Source organism: Mobula hypostoma, chromosome X1 (assembly GCF_963921235.1).
Source record: "Mobula hypostoma chromosome X1, sMobHyp1.1, whole genome shotgun sequence".
Classification (NCBI taxonomy): domain Eukaryota; kingdom Metazoa; phylum Chordata; class Chondrichthyes; order Myliobatiformes; family Myliobatidae; genus Mobula; species Mobula hypostoma.
This window is the reverse complement of record NC_086128.1, coordinates 6,719,178-6,739,532: the sequence shown is the minus strand read 5'-3', so window position 1 is coordinate 6,739,532 and position 20,355 is coordinate 6,719,178. Positions and strand designations below refer to the sequence as shown.

Sequence of the window (20,355 nt, the reverse complement as noted above, 5' to 3'; positions counted from 1 at the left end):
GGTGGAAGGGTCGGGGGGGGGATGGGAAAGGGGTTTGATTGGCTGTTCGTTGCACGGTGTTCTGCTGAATGTTGTGGATATGCTCTGTTGTTGACAGAATGTCACAGAATTCAGAATTATAGAACACCACAGCTCAGAAATAGGCTCTTTGACCCATCTAGGCCCTGCCAAACTGTTAGTCTGAATACTTCCATTGACCTGCCCCATATCCCTCCTCATCCATGTACATGTTCAAATTTCTCTAATAGTTGAAATTGACCTCACAATCAGCACTTGCGCTGGCAGCTTATTCCACTCTCACGGCCCTCTGAGTGAAGAAGTTTGCCCTCTGTTCCCCTTAAACTTCTCACCTTTAACCCATGATCTCCTGTTATATTCCACCCAACCTCAGTGGAGAAAAAGCCTGTTTGTACTTACCCATCTATGCCCCTCATAATTTTGCATACCTCTATCAAGTCTCCTCTCAATCCCCTATGTTCCAGAGAAAAAAAGTCCTAACCTATTCAACCTTTCCCCATAACTCAGGTCCTTAAATCCCAGCAACATCCTTGTAAATTTTCTCTACACTCTTTCAATATTACTTACATCTTTTCCTGTAGGTAAGTGACCAAAACTGCACGGAATAATACAAATTAGGCCCCACTACCATCTTATACAATTTCAACATACCATTCCATCTCCTGTACGCAATACATTGATTTACAAAGGTCAATGTGCCACAAGCTTTCTTTACAACCCTATCTACCTGTGACACCACTTTATGTCCCTGTATTTCCAGATCCCTTTGCTCTCCCAGACTCCTCTGTGCCTGACTGTTCTCACTGTATGAGACCTACCCTGGCTGCCCCCACCCCCCAAAGTGCAACACCTCATACTTGTCCATGTTAAATTCCATCTGTAATTTTCCCACCCATTTCCTCAGAGTCTGCCGCAAGCCATCCTTGCTGTCCCCTACACCCCCAACCTTGGTATCATCTGCAAATGTTCTGATCCAGTTTATCACATCATCCAAATCATTGATATAGATGACAAACAACAACAGACCCAGCACCAATCCCTGCAGCACTCCACTAGTCACAAGCCTCCAGTCAGAGAGGCAACCACTCTCCGGCTTCTTCCACGAAGCCAATATCTAATTTAATTTACAGGCCATCTTAAAAGCAAAGTGACTGAATCTTCTTGACCAACATATGGGACCTTGTCAAATGCCTTGCTAAAGTTTATGTAGCCAACATCCACTGCCTTGCCTTCAAATTTCCTAGCAACTTCCTCAAAAAACTAAGATTGGTTAGACTTGACCCAACACATACAAAGCCATATAGACCATCCCTCATCAGTTCCTGTCTCTTAGAATACCTTCCAATAACTTTCTCATCAGTCTACAATTTCTTAGTTTATTCTTAGAGCCTTTCTTAAACAGAACATTAGCTATCCTTCAATCCTCTAGCACTTCACCCGTGGCCAAGGATGTTTTAAATATCTCCAAGTCCCTGGCAATTTCTGCAATAGCCTTCCACAGGGTCCGAGGGAACACACTGTCAGGCCCTGGAGACTTATCCACCCTAATTTGCCTCATGACAGCAAACACCTCCTCCTCTGTAATATTTCAGGTCTATGACCTCACTACTGCTTTGCCTCACATCGAAAGACAGTGCCCATCTTCAGAGTAAATGCAGATGCAAAATTTTCATTTAAGAACTCCATCTTTTAGTGCCACACATTGATCACCACTCTGATTTTCCAGAGGACCAATTTTGTCTCTTGCTATTCTTTTGCTTGTAATATATCTGTAGAAGCCCTTAGGATTCTCCTTCACCTTGTCTGCTGGAGTAACCTCATCTCTTCTTTTAGCCCTCCTGATTTCCTTAAGTGTTCTTTTGCATTTCTTATGTCCTTCAAGTACCTCATTTGCTCCTACCTGCCTGTACTTGTAATGCACCTTTTTCTTATCCATGGCATCAATCTCTCTCGAAAACTATGGCTCCTGAAACTTGTTATCCTTGTTTTTTTATTCTGTCAGGAACATACAAACCCTGTATTCTCAAAATTTCTCTTTTGAAGGCCTCTCACTTACCAAGTACACCTTTGTCAGAAAACAACTTGTCCCAATTCACACTTGCCAGATCATTTCTGTCACCATCACAATGCCCTTTCTCCAGTTTAGAATCTCAATCCAAGGACCAGACTTGTACTTGTCCATAATTACCTTGAAACTAATGGCACTGTCATCACTAGATACAAAGTGCTGCCACACACAAACTTCTGTCACCTGTCATGGCTCATTCCCTAACAGCAGATCAATTATTGCAGTCTCTCCAACTTGGGACTTCTACCCACTGATAAGACGACTTTCCTGAACACATTTGACTAACTCTATCCCACCTAGTCCTTCTACAGTATGGGAGTCCCAGTCAATATGTGGAAAGTTAAAATCACCTATTACAACCTTATGTTTCTTACAACGGTCTATGAGCTCCCAACAAATTTGCTCCTCTAAATCTTGCAAACTGTTGGGTAGTCTACAATACAGTCCTATTAGTATGGTCATACTTTTCTCAGTCTGTACTCACAAGACGAGTTCTCCAATCTGTCCTGATTGAGCATTACTGTGACATTTTCCCTCACAAATAATGCTACCCCTCGCCCTTTAATCCCTCCCACTCTTACACCTAAAACAATGGAACCCCAAAACATTGAGCTGCCATTTCTGCCCCTCCAGCGACCAAGTCTCACTAATGGTTACAAAATCATAATTCCATGCACTGATCCATCTTTCCTACAGTAATCCTTGCATTGAAATATACGCAGCTCAGAACATTAGTCCCACCATGCCCAACCTTTTGATTCCTAACTCTCCAAAACCACTCCACTATCTGTTCTGGCACACTGGTTCCCATTCCCCCTGCAACTCAAGTTTAAACACCCCCTGTGCAACACCAGCCCAAATCTTCCTGCTAAGATATAGCCCACCCCCCCCTCCAGTTCAGGTGCAAACCATTCCTTCTGCACAGGTCCCACCTTCCCTGGAAGAGAGACTGATGATCCAAAAATCTGAAGCCCTCCCTGCTACACCAACTCCTTAACCATGCATTAAACTATATAGTCTTCCCAGTTCTGGCCTCGGTGGCACTTGCCACAGTAGCAGTCTTGAGATCATGACCCTGGGAGGTCCTGTCCTTTAACATAGCACCTACAGTAACTCCCTGAAGTCACTTTGCAGGACATTACCCCCCCCCCACCCACATTATTGGTACTGATGTGGACATGACCTCTGGCTGCTCACCTTCCACTTAAGAATGCTGTGGACTAGATCTGAGATATCCCTGACCCTGGCACTTGGGAAACAACAAACCATCTGGGAATCTCATTCTCATCTACAGATCCTCCTTTCCATTCCCCTAACCAATGAATCCCCTATCACTACCATAAGACAAAGGAGCAGAATTAGGCCATTCAGACCATTGAGTCTGCTCTGCCATTCATTCCATCATGGATGATCCCAGATCCCACTCAACACCCTACACCTTCCTTCTCACCATATCACTTGATGCCCTGACCGATCAGAAAACGACCAACTTCCACCTTAAATCTACATATGAACTTGGCCTCCACCACAGTCTGAGGCAGAGCATTCCACAGATTTACTACTGTCCATCTAAAAAAAATATTCCTCCTTACCTTTGTTCTTAAGGGTCACTCCTCTCCACACCTGCCCTATCTAGTCCTTTCAACATTCGATAGGTTTCAACGAGATCTCCTCCCGCCCACCCACATTCTTGTAAATTCCAGTGAGAACAGGCCCAAAGCTGCCAAATGCTCCTCGTATGTAAACCTCTTCATTCCCAGAATCATCCTCGTGAACCTCCTCTGGTCCTGCAGCTCGCCTATTCTCCCCGCTGCCCTTCTGAGCCAGAGTCAGACTCAATGCCAGAGCCCAGACCAATGTTGCTTTCCTCTGCCGGGTCATTCTGCCCCACCAGTATCCTAACTTTTTGTTGAGGGGAATGGCCACAGAGGTACTCTGCGCTGGCTGCCTATCCCCTTTCCCCAGTTACCAGTGTCCTGCACCTTGGGCGTAGCTACTTCCCTGTATGTCCTGCCTTCAACCCCTCAGCCTCCCAAAGGATTAGGTGTTCATCCAGTTCCAGCACCAACTCCTTAACCCAGTCTGTTAGAAGCTACAGCTGGATGTACTTCTTGCCGGTGTAGGCACCAGAGACACTGAAGGTTTCCCTACATCCCGCAAGAGGAGCATTCCACTATCCTGTCTCGCATCCCCACTGCTCTAAATGTGCAATAAATAAATGATAAAAAAAGACCTACATGCAGCCTAGCCTCAATGAACCAAAGCCTCAACTCCCCACTCTAATACTTGGTCCACTTACACAATGGCCACTCCGCTTAAACTTAGCTTTTTTAAAAAATTGGCCCTTGCCAAGTGCCTAATCATGCACAATTCAATGTTTCCTTGGGACTGGCAGGGAAAAATGTGCTGACTGCAGCTGCTCGCTTCTTTTAGACTCTTTCCACCCCCCCCACCCCCGCCCCAAGCAATCCAGTCTCTCCTCGGGACTATGGCGCACAACATACTGCAACTGCACCCACTTGCTTCTTTTGAACTCTTCTCCTCCAAGAAATCAAGTGTAGTGATTGACATTTGCTGGCTGCCCCAGTACCCACTCAGAATTCATTGTTTAATTATGTTTTCAATACACAAGTGTAAAGGAGAACAGAACAATTGTTACTCCAGATAAGATGCAGTACACACAAAAACAAGAATACAATTAAAAGAAATACCCAAGATAGCTTATATACATAGATTGATTGTACAATTGTATGTCCACAAAGTGATGCTGGAGTCAGGAGTTTCTGTACATAAGGTAGCTGACAGGAAGTGATAAAGTAGTGGTGGCTGGGGGTGAGGAGGGGTGGGTTATCAGGTGGAGGTGTGATTAGCCTTACTGCTTGGGGAAAGTAACTGTTTTTGAGTCTGGTGGTTGTGGGTGGGATCCTTCATGATGTTACTGGCCCTTTCCAGACACCTTTCAGTATATGTATCCTTGATGGTGGGTAGGCTGGTGCCAATGTTGGGAAGTTTCGACTACCCGTTGTAGAGCCTTCCTGTCCATCGTAGTGCAGTTTCTGTACCGCGGTGTAATGCAGCTTGTTAGGATGCTCTCTACTGCACATTTGTAGAACGACATGACTACAGATGTGCATAGTCCAGCTCTCATCAGCCTCCTCTGAAAAGAGAGGCATTGGTGAGCTTTCCTGATTCTGTAGGATGTGGTCTGAGATGATGAGAGGTTGTGTGAGATATGCACCTTCAGGAGTTCAAAACTGCTTGCAGTTTTCACTGCTGTGCCAATGTAAACAAGGGTGTGAGTGGTGTGAGATCTTCTGGTTGACAAACATCTCCTTTGTCTTGTTGATGTTGAGGAAGAGATTATTTGCCTGGCACAGGTTTCAACAGAGTACCAGAATAGTTAAAGCATTCACTTTTTTTTCCCCCCATGTTTCATTTTTAGTATGTACAGTGCCTATGAAAAGTATTTACTCCCCTTAGAAGTTTTCATGTTTTTTTTTGTTTTACAACATTCACAGTGGCTTTGTTTTTCAACACTGATCAACAGAAACAGACTTCTGTGTCAAAGAAAACAGATCTCCACAAAGTTACTAAGTTAATTACAAATACAAAACAATAATTGATTGTATCAGTATTCACCCCCTTTAATATGACACACCAAATCATCACTGGTACAGACAATTGGCTTTAGAAGTCACATAATTAGTTAAATGAGGTCAAGTCCCTTTAGAAGGCCAGAGCCGCGGCTTTTAGGTCCGGGGATACCAGTTGCTACACGGAATCCAGGCATGAACTCTGGAAAGCCAGTAAGGGCACCAAGAGGCAATATCGAGCCAAGTTGGAATCCCAGGCTAACCAGAGGGATGCCAGTAGACTATGGCAGGGTCTAAATGAGATCACCGTGGCGCTTCTCTTCCTGACAAACTTGATGTATTCTACGCAAGATTCGAACAGAAGAGGAACGTCCCGCTCCCTCCAGATCAACCGGACCTGGTGGCATCGAGATTCATCATCACTGAGGAGGACGTTAGAAGGGCCTTCCTGAAGATAATTCCAAGGAAGGCGACGGACCCAGATGGCGTCCCAGGACGGGTTCTCCGGCCTGTGCAAGCGAGCTAGCTGAAGTGTTTGCTGACATCTTCAACTGCTCCTTGCTTCAGTCTAAGATCCCCTCGTGTTTTAAGAAGGCAACGATAATCCCAGTGCTGAAGAAGAGCAAGGTGGCATGCCTGAATGACTATCGACCTGTGGCTCTGACATCAATTGCTATGAAGTGCTTCGAGAGATTGGTTATGGCACACATCAACCACAGCCTACCGGTCAACCTCGACGCTTTGCAATTCGCCTACTGGAGCAACAGGTCAACGGCAGATGCCATCTCTCTGGCCCTACGTTCCTCCTTAGAACACCTGGAGAATAAAGAAGCATACGTAAGGCTCCTTTTCATTGACTACAGCTCTGCCTTTAATACCATCATTCCAAATAAACTGATTCCTAAGCTCCGGAACCTGGGCCTTAGCACTCAGATCTGCAGCTGGATCTTCAACTTCCTCACAGACAGGACCTAGGCTGTAAAAATAGGGGACAAGTTCTCCTCTACAATCACTCTGAGCACCAGTGCCCCACAAGGCTGTGTACTCAGCCCCCTGCTGTACTCACTGTACACCCATGATTGTGTAGCCAAATTTCCATCAAACTCAATATACAAGTTTGCTGATGACGCAATTGTAGGCCATATCTCGGGTAATGATGAGTACAGAGAGGAAATTAAGAACCTGGTGGCATGGTGCAAAGACAATAACCTATCCCTCAACGTCAGCAAGACGAAGGAATTGGTTGTTGACTTCAGAAGGAGTAGCGGACCGCACGACCCAATTTACATCGGTGTTGCGCAAGTGGAACAGGTCAAAAGCTTTAAGTTCCTCAGGGTCAATTTCACAAATGACCTGACTTGGTCCAATCAAGCAGAGTTCACTGCCAAGAAGGCCTGCCAGCGCCTTTACTTCCTGAGAAAACTAAAGAAATTTGGCCTGTCCCCTAAAACCCTCACTAATTTTTATAGAAAGCACTCTTCTAGGGTGCATCACAACCTGGTATGGAAGTTGTCCTGTCCAAGACCGGAAGAAGCTGCAGAAGATCGTGAACACGGCACAGCACATCACACTACACAAACCAATCTTCCGTCCTTGGACTCACTTTACACTGCATGCTGTCGGAACAGTGCTGCCAGGATAATCAAGGACACAACGCACCCAGCCAACACACTTTTCGTCCCTCTTCCCTCCGGGAGAAGGTTCAGGAGCTTGAAGACTTGTACGGTCAGATTTGGGAACAGCTTCTTTCCAACTGTGATAAGACTGCTGAACGGATCCTGACCCGGATCTGGGCCGTACCCTCCAAATATCTGGACCTGCCTCTCAGTTTTTTTGTACTACCTTACTTTCCATTTTTATAATTTTTCTATTTATGATTTATAATTTAAATTTTTAATATTTACTATCAATTTGTAATCCAGGGAGCGGGAAGCACAAAATCAAATATTGCTATGATGATTGTACATTCCAGTATCAATTGTTTGGCGACAATAAAGTATAAAGTAAATGGAGATCACCTGTGTGCACTCAAGGTGTTTCAATTGATTGTAGTAAAAATATATCTGTATCTGGAAGGTCCAACTGCTGGTGAGTCAGTATCCTGGCAAAAACTACACCATGAAGACAAAAGAACACTTAAAGGAACTCCGCAAAAATGTTGTTGAAAGGCACAAGTCAGGAGATGGGTACAAGAAAATTTCTAAGTCACTAAACATCCCTTTGAGGACAGTTAAGTCAATTATCAAGAAATGGAAAGAATATCGCACAGATGTAAATCTGCCTAGAGCAGGCCATCCTCAGAAACTGAGTGACCGTGCAAGAAGGGGACCAGTGAGGGAGGAGGCCACCAGGAGACCTACGACAACACTGGAGGAGTTACAAGCTTCAATAGCCAAAATGGGAGAGATTGTTAATACAACTGTTGCCAAGGTGCCTCACCAGTCGCAGCTTTATGGGAGAGTGGCAAAGAGAAAGACACTTATATAAAAAAAAACTCACTATGAAATCTCGACTACAGGTTTACCAGAAGGCATGTGGAAGACTCTGAAGTCAGTTGGAGGAAGTTTCTATGACCTGATGAAACCAAAATTGAGCTTTTTGGCCATCAGACTAAACACTATGTTTGGAGTAAGCCAAACGCCATAACATCAAAAACACACCATCCTTACCATGAAGCATAGTGGTGGCTGCATCACGCTGTGGGGATACTTCACTGCAGCAGGTCCTGGAAGGCTTATGAAGGTAGAGGGTAAAATGAATGCAGCAGAACACAGGGAAATCCTAGAGAAAAACCTGATGCAGTCTGCAGAAGAACTGCGACTTGCAAAAAGATGTGTTTTCCAGCAAGGCAACGACTAAAGCATAAAGCAAAAGCTCCACAAGAATCACTTAAAAACAAAGTTAGACCATAAGACAAAGGAGCAAAGTTGGCCATTCGGCCCAGAGTCTGCTCCACCATTTTATCATGAGCTGATCCATTTTATCATGAGCTGATCCATTCTCCCATTTAGTCCCACTCCCCCGCCTTCTCACCATAACCTTTGATGCCCTGGCTACTCAGATACCTATCAATCTCTGCCTTAAATACACCCAATGACTTGGCCTCCACTGCTGCCTGTGGCAACAAATCCCATAGATTCACCACCCTCTGGCTAAAAAAATTTCTTCGCATCTCTTTTCTGAAAGGGCGCCCTTCAATCCTCAAGTCATGCCCTCTTGTACTAGACTCCCCCACCATGGTAAACAACTTTGCCACATCCACTCTGTCCATGCCTTTCAACATTCATAATGTTTCTATGAGGTCCCCCCCATTCTTCTAAACTCCAAGGAATACAGTCCAAGAGCGGACCAACATTCCTCATATGTTAACCCTCTCATTCCCGGAATCAATCTAGTGAATCTTCTCTGTACCCTTTCCAACATCAGCACATCCTTTCTTAAATAAGGAGACCAAAACTGCACACAGTACTCCAAGTGAGGACTTACCAGCACCTTATAGAGCCTCAACATCACATCCCTGCTCCTATACTCTACTCCTCTAGAAATGAACGCCAACATTGCATTCGCCTTCTTCACCACTGACTCAGCCTGGAGGTCAACCTTGAGGGTATCCTGCATGAGGACTTCCAAGTCCCGTTGCATCTCAGAACTTTGAATTCTCTCCCCATTTAAATAATAGTGCCCGTTTATTTCTTCTGCCAAAGTGCATAACCATACACTTTCCAACATTGTATTTCATTTGCCACTTCTTTGCCCATTCTCCCAATCTATCCAAGTCTCTCTGCAGACTCTGTTTCCTCAGCACTACCAACCCCTCCACCTATCTTTGTATCATTAGCAAACTTAGCCACAAAGCCATCTATTCCATAATCCAAATCGTTGATGTACAACGTAAAAAGAAGCGGCCCCAACACTGATCCCTGTGGAACACCACTGGTAACCGGCAGCCAACCAGAATAGGATCCCTTTATTCCCACTCTCTGTTTCCTGCCAATCAGCCAACACCCTATCCACGTATGTAACTTTCCCGTAATTCCATGGGCTGTTATCTTGTTAAGCAGCCTCATGCGTGGCACCCTGTCAAAGGCCTTCTGAAAATCCAAATATACAACATACATTGCATCTCCCTTGTCTAGCCTACTTGCAATTTCCTCAAATTGTAATAGGTTTGTCAGACAGGATTTTCCTTTAAGGAAACCATGCTGAGTTCTGCCTATCTTGTCATATGCCTCCAGGTACTCTGTAACCTCATCCTTGACAATCGACTCCAACAACTTCCCAACCACCGTTGTCAACCTAACGGGTCTATAATTTCCTTTTTGCTTCCTTGCCCCTTCTTAAATAGCGGAGTGACATCTGCAATCTTCCAGTCCTCCAGAACCATGCCAGGATCTATCAACTTTTGCAAGATCATTGCTAATGCCTCCGCAATCTCCACAGCTACTTTCTTCAGAACACGAGGGTGCATTCCATCTGGTCCAGGAGATTTATCTACCTTTAGACTATTCAGCTTCCTGAGTACTTTCTCTGTCGTAATTGTGACTGCGCACACTTCTCTTCCCTGCCACCTTTAAGTGTCCAGTATACTGCTGTCTTCCTCAGTGAAGACTGATGCAAAATACTCGTTCAGTTCCTCCACCATCTCCTTATCTCCCATTACAATTTCTCCAGCATCATTTTCTATCGGTCCTATATCTACTCTCACCTGTCTTTTACTCATTATGTACTTGAAAAAGCTTTCAGTATCCTCTTTGATATTATTTACTAGCTTCCTTTCATAGTTCATCTTTTCCCTCTTAATGACCTTCTTAGTTTCCTTTTGCAAGCTTTTAAGAACTTCCCAATCCTCTATCTTCCCACTAATTTTTGCTTCCTTGTATGCCCTCTCCTTTGCTTTAACTTTGGCTTTGACTTCTCTTGTCAGCCACGGTTCCATCCTTTTTCCATTTGAAAATTTCTTCTTTTTTGGAATATATCTGTCTTGCACCTTCCTCACTTCTCGCATAAACTCCAGCCACTGCTGCTCTGCCATCCTTCCCGCTAGTACCCCTTTCCAGTCAACTTTGGCCAGTTCCTCGCTCATGCCACTGTAATTCCCTTTACTCCACTGAAATACCGACACATCAGATTTTGGCTTCTCTTTTTCAAATTTCACAGTGAACTCAATCATATTATGATCACTGCCTCCTAAGGGTTCCTTCACCTCAGTCTCTCTAATCACCTCTGGTTCATTATACAATACCCAATCCAATACAGCTGATCCCCTAGTGAGCTCAACAACAAGCTGCTCTAAAAAGCCATCTCGCAGACATTCTACAAATTCTTGAGATCCAGTGCCGACCTGATTTTCCCAATCCACTCGCACGTTAAAATCCCCCACAATTATCATAACACTGCCCTTCTGACAAGCCTTTTCTATTTCCTGTTGTAATTTGTAGTCCACATCACTGCAGCTGTTTGGAGGCCTCACCATCAGGGTCCTTTTACCCCTGCGATTTCTTAGCTCAACCCATAAAGATTCTGCACCTTCCGATCCTATGCACCTCTTTCTAATGATTTGATATCATTTCTTACCAAGAAAGCCACACCACCCCCTCTGCCTACCTGCCTTTCCTTCCGATAGACCGTGTATCCTTGGACGTTCAGCTCCCAGAGACATGCATCCTTTAGCCACGTCTCAGTGATGGCCACAATATCATACCTGCCAATCTGTAGCTGTACGACAAGATCATCCACCTTATTCCTTATGCTGCGTACATTTAAGTATAACACCTTAAGACCAGTATTTGGTACTTTTTGCTTTGTTAATGCCCTGGAGTGGTCAAGTCAGAGTCCAGTCCTCAATCCAATTGATGGTTTGTGGCTGGACTTGAAAAGGGCTGTTCACTCACGATCCCCACGCAATCTGACAGAGCTTGAGCAGTTTTGTTAAGAATGGGGAAAACTTGCCGTGTCCAGATGTGCAAAGTTGATGGAGACCTATCCGCATAGACTCAAATTTTTAATTGCTGCCAAAAGGTGCATCCACTAAATACTGACTTGAGGGGGTCGAGTAATAATGCAATCAATTATTTTGTTTGTAATAATTATAATAAATTTATAGCAATTTATAGAAATTTGTTTTCACTTGACAAGAATCTTTTCTGTTGACCAGTGTCAGAAAAGCAAATTAAATCCACTGTGATTCAATAATTGTAATAAAACATGAAAACTTCTCGGGGGTGTATACTTTTTATAGGCACTGTAGCTGTGGGATTTCATCAGATTGAATTGAATTGACTTTATTACTTACACCCTTCATATACATGAGTAAAGATAGTTGCATTATGTCTTTGTCTAAATGTGAAATGTGCAGTTCACAGTAATTTGTAATAAATAATCTGTACAACAAGACAGTCAATAACAGAAATACGGTTGCATCAGCATGAATTAAGCAGTCTGATGGCCCGGTGGAAGAAGCTGTCCTGCAGCCTGTTGGTCCTGGATTTTAAGCTGCAGTACTGCTTCCCAGAAGGTAGCAAGTGGAAGTTAATGACTGGGGTGACTCAGGTCTCCAATGATCCTTCAGGCCCTTTTTATACACTTGTCTTTGTAAGTGTCCTGAATAGTGGGAAGTTCACATCTACAGATGCACTGGGCTGTCCGCACCACTCTCTACAGAGTCCTGCGATTGAGGGAGGTACAGCTCCCATACCAGGAAGTGATGCAGCCAGTCAGGATGCTCTCAATTGTGCCCCTGTAGAAAGTCCTTAGGATTTGGGGGCCCATACCAAACTTCTTCAACCATCTGAAGTGAAAGAGTCGCTGTTGTGCCTTTTTCACCGCACAGCCAGTATGTACAGACCACGTGAGGCCATTGTGATGTGTGTGCCGAGGAACTTAAAGCTGTTCATCCTCTCAACTCCAGATCCATTGATGTCTATAGGGGGTTAGTTCCATCTTTATTCCTCCTGTAGCCCACAACCAGCTCCTTTGTTTTTGTGACGTTGAGGGAGAGGTTGTTTTCTTGACACCACTGTGTCAGGGTGATGAATTCCTCTATGTAGGCTACCTCATTATTATTTGAGATTAGGCCAATCAGTGTAGTGCTGTCTGCAAATTTAATTTGCAGATTGGAGCTGTGGGTGGCAACACAGTCATGGGTATACAGAGAACAAAGGAGGGGGCCCGAGGGGCTCCTGTGTTGCAGGTCAGAGATAAGGAAGCCCACTCTTACCACCTGCCGGCGATCTGACAGGAAGTCCAGGATCCAGCTACACAAGGCAGGATGAAGGCCGAGGTCCCTGAGCTTCTTGCCTGGAGGGAATTATGGTACTCAATACTGAACAGAACAGCATTCTCACGTACACATCTCTCTTCTCCAGATGTGCAAGGACAGTGTGTAGAGCTGGGGCTATTGTGTCATCTGTCGATCGGTTGTGTCAGTAGGCGAATTGTAGTGGGCCCAGTGTGGGTGGCAGCAAGCTGCAGATGTAGTCCTTAACCAGCCTCTCAAAGTACTTGCTTATTGTTGAGGTGAGTGCGACAGGACACCAGTTGTTCAGACATGTTACCTTAGTCTTTTTAGGTACAGGGACAATGATAGATGTTTTGAAGCAGGAGGGCACTCTACCCTGGGAGAGGGAGAGATTAAAAATGTCTGTAAGCATACCTGCCAGTTGTGCTGTGCACATCCTGAGTACCTGTCCTGGGATGCCGTCCAGTCCCGCAGTCTTGCGACTGTCCACCCGTTGGAAACACCTGCGAACTTTAGCTTCAGAGATGACCAAGTTGCCAGTCGCATTATCTACGGGTCTCCTCGGGCTCAGTATTAGAGCATAAAAAAAGATTTAGCTCGTCTGGGAGAGAGGCATCAATGTTGGAAAATCCACTGCGTTTCACTTTGAAGTCTGCAATGGTGTGCAGACATTGCCATAAGCTGTGTACGTTGTTGGTGGATAGTTGAGTCTGAACTCTGTCTCTGTGTGGTTGTTTTGCTGCCTTGATGACTTTGCACATATTGTAGTTGCATTTCTTGAGCTCTTGCTGATTACCGGCAGTGTGAGCTCTGCCTCACGAGGTAAATGCTGCTTGCATGGAACTGTTGATCCGGGGTTTCTGGTTTGGAAAGACTCCACCAATTTCTGGGGGACAACATCCTGATGCACTTCCGGATAAAACTCGTGACCCCTTTCGTGAACTCAAGAGATGTCGTCATCACGGAAGACATTCCAGTCAACATCATCAAAGCAGTCCTGCAGCATGGAGCCTGATTGGTCAGACCAACAGTGGACAGTTTTAACTATGGCTGCCTCTGGTTTCTGATGCTGCCTGTACTTTGGCAACTGCAAAATGGAGGAGCGATCTGATTTTCCAAATTGGGGGGGGGAGAGAGGGGAGCTTTGTAAGCATTGCAGAAGGGAGAGTAGCAGTGGTTGAGCATGCTATGTCCCCGTGTGCTCACCTGGATGTGTTGGCAAAACTTGAGAGACTTTAGTCCGTGACATTCTATGAAAGTCACCAGCGGCAATGAAAGCAGCCTCCATGTGTGCAGTCTACAGGGTGTTGATGGTCTTGTACAGTTCCTTGAGAGCCAGGTCAGTATCTGCAGCGCATCTACTTCAGACACACCCCCATATACAAATAAAACCTTAAAACACATTTTCAGTGCTGGAACTCAATTCATCACCTCAACATTATGGATCCTGAGAGTTGGCACTGGAAGCAGCATCAAGAATGGCCATTTCAATGGATCCATAAGCACAGCAGTGCACACAAATGGGAGATGGTAATGAAATGCTTTATATTAATGAGCTCAATGAACTGCAGAAGTGAGAACCTTGTCTTTTTGGTTTAAGAAATCTGAATCTGAACTAATGTTTTTTGGATTCTAATTAAAATGGAACACTATCAAGAAAACAAAATGATGGGTATTCCCTTTTCTCAGTTCCTTTGTCTCTGCCGCATCTGTTCCCAGGACGCTACTTTCCATCCTCTTTCTTCAAATAACACGGTTTCCCTTCCCCCACCATTGATGGAGGTCACTCATATCTCCTCCATTTCCTGAATATCTGCGCTCACACCATCTTTCTGCCGCCTTAACAGGTCCTTCCCTACCACCCTATCAGCTTCCGCATCCAACACATCAGCCTCCGCAACTTCTGCCATCTCCAAACACATCTTTAACTACCCTGCTGTGCAGGGATCGCTCCCTCCACTATTCATCCCTCCCAGTACATCCCTATAAGCAGCCAAACTGCTACAGCTACTCATTTACCTCCTCCCTCATCTCTATGCAGGGCCCCAAACAGTCCTTCCAGATGAGGCAACACTTCACCTGCGAATCTGCTGGGGTCAGTGGTAAAAGTCCGTCAGTATCCTGGGACAGAGGTGAGCTCTCTTGATGCTCCGCAGGAATTAAAGGCACTGTTGCGCCTTTTTGATCAGGATGGAGGAGTTCAGGGACCAGGTGAGATCCTTTGAAATGTGGACACCAAGGAATATGAAGCTTGATACACGCCCCACTACAGCTCCGTTGATGTAGATGGGGATGTGAGTGTGGCTCCAAGCATGCCTGAAGTCCACAATGATCTCCTTGGTCTTCTGGATGTTAAGGGCCAGGTTGTTGTCAGCATACTACGCAGCCAGGTGCCGAACCTCATCCCTGTAGACCGTCTTGTCATCCCCTCTGATAAGGCCACCCACCGTGGTGTCGTCTGCGAACTTGATTATAGAGTTAGAACCATGTACAGGAACGCAGTCATAGGTGAAAAGGGAGTACAGAAGAGGGCTCAGTATACTGCCTTGAGGCACGCCGGTGTTCAGGGTCAGAGTGGAGGAGGAGAGGTTGTCTAACTTAACTGATTGGGGTCAGTTACAATGACCAACTAACTTCCCGGTACATTTTTAGACTGAGAGGAAACTGGAGCATCCAAGGAAAATCCATGCATTCCACAGGAAGGATGTACAAAGACGCCTTAGAGGATACCAGAATTTAATTCCGAGGCCCCAAGCTGTAATAACCACTACGCTCCATCAAGAGACCTCTTACAAAACCAAAACACATGAATGGTACTCCAAATTATCAAAGAGAAAATTTGGAAAGAATAAGAAGTCTTAATTTGGATAATCAATAGTCATTTTGGCAGATTTGTTTCCAGGAAATTTGATTACAAATTCTCCAATCGTGGCTAGACCTACAATGCAATACCAAGGGAGAACTGTATTACCCTAATACCTTCTGACAATGTGTCAAACAAGAATTGAGGCAACAAGTAGCATAGAGTATCGAAAGAAACAGCAGTGACTCCAACGGGCAGAGAGAAGTAGAAGTCCACGAGAAACTTATGAAGTTGTGGCTGCCAGTGAAAGACAGAAGGAATAAAATGCATAACTGGCAGAAACCAGAGGAATGGTAAGTTCAGGGTACAGGAAGAGATGCACGGAGGAGCTTAAATATGTTTTACAGATGAACTACAAACCAGCAATCTGAGATAGTGGATTAGAATGTAATGTGGGTCTTCAGTGGCAAGCCTGACACAACGCAAGACATTTTACAGGCAAAGGTTTGCATAAACTTATGTTCATCTAGATTGAAATCTGTGCAAGGGAACAAGGAGGATAAGGAAGTATAGATAAGGTTTGGATGTAGATAATATTTTATTTGCACGGAAGACGATCAGTTCTGCCTCAAACATAACATGCATGGAACAACAAACAATCTGCTGGAAAGGCTCAGTAGGTCAAGCGGGATCTGAAACCCTGTATCGGGACCTAATGGCAGGGCTTCAACTAAAAATATTGACAGTTCCTTTCATCCCAGATGCTACTTGACCCACTGAATCCTTCTAGCAGATTGTTAGACTGTTGTTCTAGTTTCCAGTATCTGCAGTCACATGTTGTCGTAACATCCATGAAACTATTTAAATAATTATAACTATTGAGCAACAGACACAAAATGCTGAAGGAACTCAGCAAGTCAGGCAGCAGGTATTTCGAGCATTTTGGGCTAAGACCCTTTATCAGCATTGTAAAGGAAGGAGATAGAAACCAGAATGAGGTGTTGGGGGTGGGGGCGAGAAAGAGGGGAAGTAGATCATGAAGCCAAATACTGGTTCTAGTACTGAGCAATGAACTTAGTCAGGTGACAGATCTCTCAGTGGACAACCATTTAGGACATTTACCAATGTTAGCATTGCCAAGAACAAGTAAACAATCATTTAGGCCACAATTACTACAACTCCCTAACCTTTAGCATAGCCATGGACAACTGGACGATCATTCAGGACACAGTTACCACACCTTCGTGACCTTTAGCACAGCCAAGGATAAGAGCAGACAGTATGGGAAAGTAATTTGGGGGGGGGGGGGCTAATTATGGTGGTATTAGTCAGGAATTTGGGACTGTAAATTGGAACAGATGTTCTCAGGGAAATGCACAACAGAAAATGTGGAGGTTGTTTAAGAAGCATTTAAAATGGGGTTATGGATAGGCTTGTCCCACTGAGGAAGGCAAAGAATAATAGTGTTAAGGGAACATGGTTGACAAGGTGAAACATTTAGTCAAGGAAGCATACTTAAGGTTTAGGAAGCAAAAATTAGACAAGGCTCAAGAATTAGATAGGAAAAAGTATGGGGAATTATAGACCAGCAAGTCTTAGTTCAGTGGCAGGCAAACTAATGGAGAGGATTCTTAGGAGCATTTCATGAAGCATATTCTTATCAGGAATAGTGAGAATGGCTTTAAGGGGCAGGTCATGCTTCATGGGCTGAGCTTTTCCAAAGAGTTGAAAAAAAACAAATTGATCAAGATAGAGCAGTAGAACTGGTGTATATGGATTTTAGTAAGGTGTTTGAGGTTCCTTAAGGTTGTTATAGCCGGGGGTGGTGATGGGGAATAAGCTCCCATGACCTATTAAATGCGCCCAATGATGTACATCTCAAATAGCCTCTGACAATCAAGTCCAGCTCCTAATCTTCACATGTGGTTTAGCCACTAAGCCCGGTGGAAGCGTTTCTACTGACAGGAGAAGGGGGCAAAGGTTACTGGCATGTTAAAACTAGTTATTTAAGACAGATGGTGACCGTCAGCTGTGGTTGGCAGCTCATCTAAGAAAAACTGATCTCATTTAGGGGAGATGTCAGAGGTAGGATAGAGAGTGTGATAAACACCTAGAACACATTACTGGTAGTGATGGTAGAGACATTAATGAGACTGTTATATAGGCACATGAATGAAAAATAAAAAGGTTTATGGGTTGTGTAGGAGAGAGGGCTAAATTTATCATGATGTTTATATAGATCAGCACAACACTTAGGCTGAAGGGCCTGTGCTGTTTGATACAATCCAGATTCCCATATCCCTCAGTCTGTAAAAATTTCTTATCCTGAACGTACTCAATGACTGAGCATCCATAGAAAACCAAAGACCTGGTTCTAGATTCTGCAACTGAGGAATTCAGTCCAAAACCAACCCCCTCCCCCCCCCGCCCAATGTGACCCGTTAGTGTTTCAGCTCTCATACTTCAAAATTCCAGTTAGTGCTGCCCAATTTACTGAGTCACAAAGCAACACAGCACAGATACACACCTTCAGCCCAACAAATACACACCAACCATAGTGCCTACCCAGCCCATTCCAATTTCCTGCATTTGACCCATATCCCTCTGTTTCTTAAATATTATTTTACCTGCCTCAGCCACTTCTTCTGGTACCTCAATCCATATATTCACCACCCCTTGCATGAAAAACTTGCCTCTCAGGTTCCTTTTAAAATCTCAACCCCCCCCCCCACCCCATATCTCTGCCCCTAATTTGGGACTCCTATATCCTAAGGAAAATATAGTTATCTTTCATTTTATCTATGTCACTCAATTCTAAACATGGTCACCCCTCATTCTCCTACGTTCCAAGGAATGAAGACCTAGCCTGAATAACCTCTCCCTATAACACAAGACCTTAAGAGGACCCCCTCATCTCTGGAATCATTGTACAACTGCAACATAGCCATAATTCCCGACTCTTGAACACTGGCCAAGCTGGTTTTGAGGTACTTTTTTTTTGCTCTCAATATCTGCCAAAAAGTGTAATTTAGAGATAATTATCCAAGTAGCAAATAAAACACTTTAGAATAGCATAATCTTGCTCTTCCTGTTTGGGGGAGGGAAGTTGGAAAAATACATCTAATCTTCAACACAAGAGATTCTGCAAATGCTTGAAATCCAAAGCAACACACACAAAAAAATGCTGGAGGAACTCAGCAGATCAGGCAGCATTCATGGAGAGGAATAAAAAGTTAATGTTTCAGGCCAAGACCCTTCATCAGGACACATTTTATAATCAGGGCAATCTCATCTTCATTCAGAACAGTGGTACAATGGAACCAAGAACTTACTATGCAAAAAGACCAGCTACACTTCCAAGATAGGAGCTCAAGTAGGATGCTGTGTTTGAGATCTCAAACAATTAATCCAAAGCACATCTTTGAGTGGTGTCTGGAAAAGTTATTCTGTTCTATGGAACATTAGGGTGATTTGCTGCTGTTGGCAATATAAATTAATGATGCCACACTAATAACTCAAATTGCCACAGACAAGGCTCTTGCAAATTGAAGTACATTGCCTTACCTACTATAATTCTCTCAACAACCATCCTTAACAAGAGATTTCTGGAGAGTTAAGGCATCCCCAAATTTCCTTTCCCATGTCATCCTTCACCTTCTTACACTAAGAAATATAAATGATACAAAAGACAAAAAAAAACAGGGAAAATGTTATATAGGTTGACAAATATTGCAAGACCTTTATGAACTCAACAGTCAAATGCTTACTAGGGAATAATCCTTTTTTTTTAAAAAATGTCTAGAAGGGCTACTAAAGGCAGTCAGTCTCTGAAGTAAGGAATAAGCACCTACACATACAGAGTGATGACTATATTGTTTCAAAATTAGCAGCATAGGATTGCAGAATTAAATATCACCGTTTAACAGCCATCTACCTGCTGCATTCAGCAATTAAAATGTATTACTAATACACACACACACAAAATCATTTCGTCCAAATTTTGATGACAGCGCAAACTGTTTAAAAATATCTGTAGCACCTTGTAATTGATCTCTTAATTATGCTTAGCAAAAAACAAAACTTAGAAAGTGCCTTTCTTAAAAACTATCTTTTCAACATTTCAAGAGTGCATCGCATTTACTTCACAAAAATCACATTTCAAATTACAGAACTAAAATTAGCATGTGGCGTCCAAAACAAGCAGAAGGAAATTATTTGCAGTTTCAATGAGTTAGCATCTCTCTCCAATTAGTAGACATAGAATTACATGCACGAAGATGCCATGACTTACAAAGCTGATTAAGGGCACCTACATCAAGCAAATGGATTTGACCACTATCACGGGGTTGCCACTCAACAAGAACTACACCCAGCAGAATGGCAAGTGTGAATTAGGTGGAAAACCTAACACGTCACGTTTGGATAGAAATCCACACATTGCAATCAAAATGACTGTTTTTGCAAATTATGGATGTACTGTGAAAAGACATTAGAACCATGTCCAACCCTTCTACAATAGACTTAGAACTGTCAGCGATACTGACAGCAGGCTTTAATGATTTTTCAGAGAGAAAATAATGACTTTGCTTTCTTGGTTTTGATGTGAGGGTTTAAGCTGCAACCACAAAAGAAAAAA

At 43.9% G+C, this 20,355-nt stretch overlaps 1 protein-coding gene across 13 annotated transcripts in view; it reads right to left on the bottom strand.

Annotated features, from left to right (window-relative positions):
* Positions 1-20,355, bottom strand: part of tlk2 (tousled-like kinase 2) — a 180,041-nt gene that overhangs the window by 145,996 nt on the left and 13,690 nt on the right. For 3 of the 13 annotated variants that reach the window (XM_063037715.1, XM_063037726.1, XM_063037727.1), the window contains exon 2: positions 19,284-19,382. The exons of the other annotated variants lie outside the window; for them this stretch is intronic. In XM_063037715.1, the coding sequence (XP_062893785.1) occupies positions 19,284-19,308 (25 nt within the window). In that variant the 5' untranslated portion in view covers positions 19,309-19,382. The remainder of the gene's footprint in view (positions 1-19,283; positions 19,383-20,355) is intronic. 13 annotated transcript variants of the gene reach the window in all.